This window comes from Pinus tabuliformis, chromosome 6 (genome assembly GCF_031772625.1).
Source record: "Pinus tabuliformis cultivar Carrire ecotype Pingquan chromosome 6, CPIR1, whole genome shotgun sequence".
In the NCBI taxonomy this organism is placed as follows: Eukaryota; Viridiplantae; Streptophyta; class Pinopsida; order Pinales; family Pinaceae; genus Pinus; species Pinus tabuliformis.
Genome location: NC_142292.1, coordinates 593607168 through 593612099, shown reverse-complemented (window position 1 = coordinate 593612099; position 4932 = coordinate 593607168). Strand labels below are relative to the sequence as shown.

Genomic DNA, 4932 nt, shown 5'->3' with positions numbered 1-4932 from the left:
CCATAGTTAGCCCAGGGAATCTCTGAAGGATCCCTGTAACAGTGGTTTCCAAGAGATCATAGCATCATTATTCTCTAAATCATAGAAAATCATATGTACATCCACACAGTCATCTAAATGATTTAAGTAGGCCGAAAGCAACCAGAGATTGTAGCAAATATGACAGCCCCATAAGAAAGAAAAGCCTAAAAGGCAAGTTACTAGGAATTGGATTCAGATGTACATACAGATCTGCCAGATTTAATCCTCAACATGAGATATGCCATATTAATCAGTTGACTCCATATTCCAGAGCCAATTTTTGGAGCCTGATGAAATTCCATTGGCTCAACCCCTTGTTTGCCATGGGATACAGGAAGACTTTAGAGCTTGATGACGTACCAAATGTTGCAGGCAAGGATACTGCTGAAGAGTCATATCGAGGACTTGAAACCAACTGGTGCTGCCAAAAGGTCGAGACAAATATACAGAACCCATCAATGCTAAAGGCCATTCTGTCATTTGTTTGGAAGGGAATGATAATCAATGCTTTGTTTGCAGCCATATTTAGCTGTGCAACATATATAGGTCCATATCTGATAAACTTGTTCGTAGAGTACTTGGGAGGAACAGAGCATTTTTCCTATGAAGGCTATGTGCTGGCCTCTGTTTTCTTTAGTGCAAAGATGATTGAGTCATTGGCCCAGAGACAATGGTATTTTGGAGCCCAGCAGCTTGGGAAACCATATATCTACGTAGGCTCCAAGAGCTGAGAAGGGTTGCCTACCTGTTGTTGCATGAACAGTGGTCATGAGGGCCTCAGCAATACCAAATTCTTCATTCACCACCTGTAGCCAGTCCATGAGTATTCGTTTCAGTTTTTACGGTGAGCTAATTTTGACACATAGTTATGACTCAATGACAATGTTTGCAGGAAGTACATTTGTCGATGGAAAAATATAGATGCAACAATCTTAAGTACATTTGTCGATGGAAAACTATAGATGCAAACAGAAAAAATACAAAAATTACCACAAAAAATATACCTTAAGATGTGCAGAAGCCTTCTCGGTTGTTGTAAAAGCTCCAGATGATTCTACAACATACTCAGCTCCATAGTTAGCCCAGGGAATCTCTGAAGGATCCCTGTAGCAGTGGTTTCCAAGAGATCATAGCATCATTATTCTCTAAATCATAGAAAATCATATGCACATCCACACAGTCATCTAAATGATTTAAGTAGGCCTAAAGCAACCAGAGATTGTAGCAAATATGACAGCCCCATAAGAAAGAAAAGCCTAAAAGGCAAGTTACTAGGAATTGGATTCAGATGTACATACAGATCTGCCAGATTTAATCCTCAACATGAGATATGCCATATTAATCAGTTGACTCCATATTCCAGAGCCAATGTTTGGAGCCTGATGAAATTCCATTGGCTCAACCCCTTGTTTGCCATGGGATACAAGAAGACTTTAGAGGTTGATGACGTACTGCCCTGGACCAAAACTATTGGTGTGAACAATAGCAGAGTTTGGAATAAATGACCGCATTGCACCTGAGAAGGGTTGCCTACCTGTTGTTGCATGAACAGTGGTCATGAGGGCCTCAGCAATACCAAATTCTTCATTCACCACCTGTAGCCAGTCCATGAGTATTCGTTTCAGTTTTTACGGTGAGCTAATTTTGACACATAGTTATGACTCAATGACAATGTTTGCAGGAAGTACATTTGTCGATGGAAAAATATAGATGCAACAATCTTAAGTACATTTGTCGATGGAAAACTATAGATGCAAACAGAAAAAATACAAAAATTACCACAAAAAATATACCTTAAGATGTGCAGAAGCCTTCTCGGTTGTTGTAAAAGCTCCAGATGATTCTACAACATACTCAGCTCCATAGTTAGCCCAGGGAATCTCTGAAGGATCCCTGTAGCAGTGGTTTCCAAGAGATCATAGCATCATTATTCTCTAAATCATAGAAAATCATATGTACATCCACACAGTCATCTAAATGATTTAAGTAGGCCTAAAGCAACCAGAGATTGTAGCAAATATGACAGCCCCATAAGAAAGAAAAGCCTAAAAGGCAAGTTACTAGGAATTGGATTCAGATGTACATACAGATCTGCCAGATTTAATCCTCAACATGAGATATGCCATATTAATCAGTTGACTCCATATTCCAGAGCCAATGTTTGGAGCCTGATGAAATTCCATTGGCTCAACCCCTTGTTTGCCATGGGATACAAGAAGACTTTAGAGGTTGATGACGTACTGCCCTGGACCAAAACTATTGGTGTGAACAACAGCAGAGTTTGGAATAAATGACCGCATTGCACCAGTTAAAAATTCTAAATCTGATGGACCCCAGATGTTAACCTGTTAAAACATAGGAACCTACAAATTTTAGAACATGATAAATTTTCACTAGTATAAGGATGTCTTAATACTTTAGTGTTCAATTTGACCTCCTAGAAAAAATCTTCCAACGCAAAAGAGGGCATAAAATTTGCTTACTGTCATTGCATCATCCCCTATGCCAGCCATCGTCAGGAGAAGACCTGCAAAGCACGATCATGGTGTAATTCCATTTGTGATTGCTTGAGAAAATCATAATCTAGGTATAGACACCAATTCAAAAGAAAAAGATCACTCCTGTTGCCTGCATATCAACCCTAGTTCTGCGTACAATAGATAAAAACTGACCAAATATTCCGACAACTAACCTGGAATGCCACCCGCAGTTTCTGAGCAAACTAGGGTAAGAAATATGCGATCTAACTGAGAGCCAACCCTTATAGGTTATCAGTCCATGTGCATAATAATCTTATCAAATCTAAGAGCGTGATATTTTGCTATTGGGTGTCTAACGGCTCAAGTAAACTTGAATATTTTATCTTACAGAGAAGGCAGACACATTAAGAAAACAATGATTTATAAAGCTGTATATAAGTGATCCAAATAACACTAATTCAAAAGCACAGCTTACTCTTGATAGCTTGAATTTGTGTTCAGCAGAGAAGCGTTGCAGCCCCTGATACAAAAAAGAATAGTCCATTCAGAGACATGTTGACCAGATTTTATGTTCAAATACATTGAAAATACCAGCACGATTACCCATACTTTTAACCCAAAAGCCGCATAACCTATGACTGTAAGCGATTCATTGAGTTCAACACTAGTATAAGGATGTCTTAATACTTTAGTGTTCAATTTGACCTCCTAGAAAAAATCTTCCAACGCAAAAGAGGGCATAAAATTTGCTTACTGTCATTGCATCATCCCCTATGCCAGCCATCGTCAGGAGAAGACCTGCAAAGCACGATCATGGTGTAATTCCATTTGTGATTGCTTGAGAAAATCATAATCTAGGTATAGACACCAATTCAAAAGAAAAGGATCACTCCTGTTGCCTGCATATCAACCCTAGTTCTGCGTACAGTAGATAAAAACTGACCAAATATTCCGACAACTAACCTGGAATGCCACCCGCAGTTTCTGAGCAAACCAGGGTAAGAAATATGTGATCTAACTGAGAGCCAACCCTTATAGGTTATCAGTCCATGTGCATAATAATCTTATCAAATCTAAGAGCGTGATATTTTGCTATTGGGTGTCTAACGGCTCAAGTAAACTTGAATATTTTATCTTACAGAGAAGGCAGACACATTAAGAAAACAATGATTTATAAAGCTGTATATAAGTGATCCAAATAACACTAATTCAAAAGCACAGCTTACTCTTGATAGCTTGAATTTGTGTTCAGCAGAGAAGCGTTGCAGCCCCTGATACAAAAAAGAATAGTCCATTCAGAGACATGTTGACCAGATTTTATGTTCAAATACATTGAAAATACCAGCACGATTACCCATACTTTTAACCCAAAAGCCGCATAACCTATGACTGTAAGCGATTCATTGAGTTCAAAAGGAAGCGACTAGCTGGCCTGTTTTGTCTAGGAATCAATAGTTGCAAGTACCAACCAGTAGTCACAGTTTCAAAACCCACAAAGTGCTTCAATTGCCTTCGCGACATGGATTCAATCGGTAATTTTAACGCTATACCGAAAGCAGATATCCCCACCATCGGGGACTCCAGTCCTGTGTGGAAAGCTCTCTATTTTTTTATGGCCTGGTAAAGCTATGATATTTTAGTTTAACTTGAACTCACCTCTCCAACATTGAATATGAAGCGCTGTTGATCAAAAAACAGCAGAACAGATGGGGATGTATCTTGCGTATCCATCCCAGTCCCCAGAATCTGTAACAAAGATAACGAGGACAAAACCTCAGAAACCTAAAGCCAATAAAATGAAATTTAAAAGCAGGTTGGTATGATTCAGCAGGCTAGTAATAAAAAGAAAAAACGAATAATTAAAAGTTATATAAAAAATTATTAAATAAAATAATATGACAATTAGAATATATAAATATATAAAAGTCGCCACAGCTGGACCGCTGGACTTCATGCTAACCGCATGGATACCAAGTGTCGCGTTAACTGCACCCTAAGATCGCCATGATCGAGCGACGAAGCTGGAATACGTTGTAAGTAAAGATAAGAAATCAAAGAACCATCCAGTATATGCCGTATAGGAATACCTGGGATGTTTCAGCCTCTGTGTTGATCCTGACGGTACAGAAAAGCCAGAGAACTTTCCTGCGCATTTTTCTGCCTTCATTTTCTAGAGATAATTGGTATCTCAGACTCCCGGCTCCCGCTCAGAAAGGCCTTGCCCTGTTTAATTTAATCGTCTTCTTCTGGGCTTAGATGTGACAGAGAATTCTAGCTTTTAGGGGTGCCCTGTGTTCGATTTTGCGATGGCAATGGAGAAACAGAAAGAGACAGAGAAGGAATATCCAGGCCCTGGATTTATTTCAAGCTGCAAGGGAGCTAAATTTTTCATGAAGACGATTATAATTATGGGTTTTTTGCTTATAGCAGG

The 4932-nt window shown here is 39.1% G+C and overlaps 1 protein-coding gene and 1 long non-coding RNA gene across 4 annotated transcripts; both read right to left on the bottom strand.

Annotated features, from left to right (window-relative positions):
* Nucleotides 1-2320: 2320 nt before the first annotated feature.
* Nucleotides 2321-3094, bottom strand: LOC149259964 (uncharacterized). Of its 3 annotated transcripts, none has more exons than XR_016247855.1 (3): nucleotides 2977-3094; nucleotides 2505-2548; nucleotides 2321-2366 (listed from the first exon to the last, which is right to left on the bottom strand). It is a non-coding gene; the product is annotated as an uncharacterized LOC149259964 (long non-coding RNA). The 3 variants fall into 3 exon arrangements; XR_016247854.1 differs by lacking the exon at nucleotides 2977-3094 and adding an exon at nucleotides 2714-2757; XR_016247853.1 differs by lacking the exon at nucleotides 2977-3094 and having other exon boundaries at nucleotides 2505-2706.
* Nucleotides 3095-3189: 95 nt separating this feature from the next.
* On the bottom strand, nucleotides 3190-4654 carry LOC149259963 (tRNase Z TRZ3, mitochondrial-like). The gene is made up of 5 exons (XM_089455957.1): nucleotides 4589-4654; nucleotides 4158-4247; nucleotides 3728-3772; nucleotides 3465-3519; nucleotides 3190-3299 (listed from the first exon to the last, which is right to left on the bottom strand). Exons 1-5 carry the CDS (start codon nucleotides 4652-4654, stop codon nucleotides 3190-3192), a joined length of 366 nt encoding a protein of 121 aa, XP_089312083.1.
* Nucleotides 4655-4932: the final 278 nt, after the last annotated feature.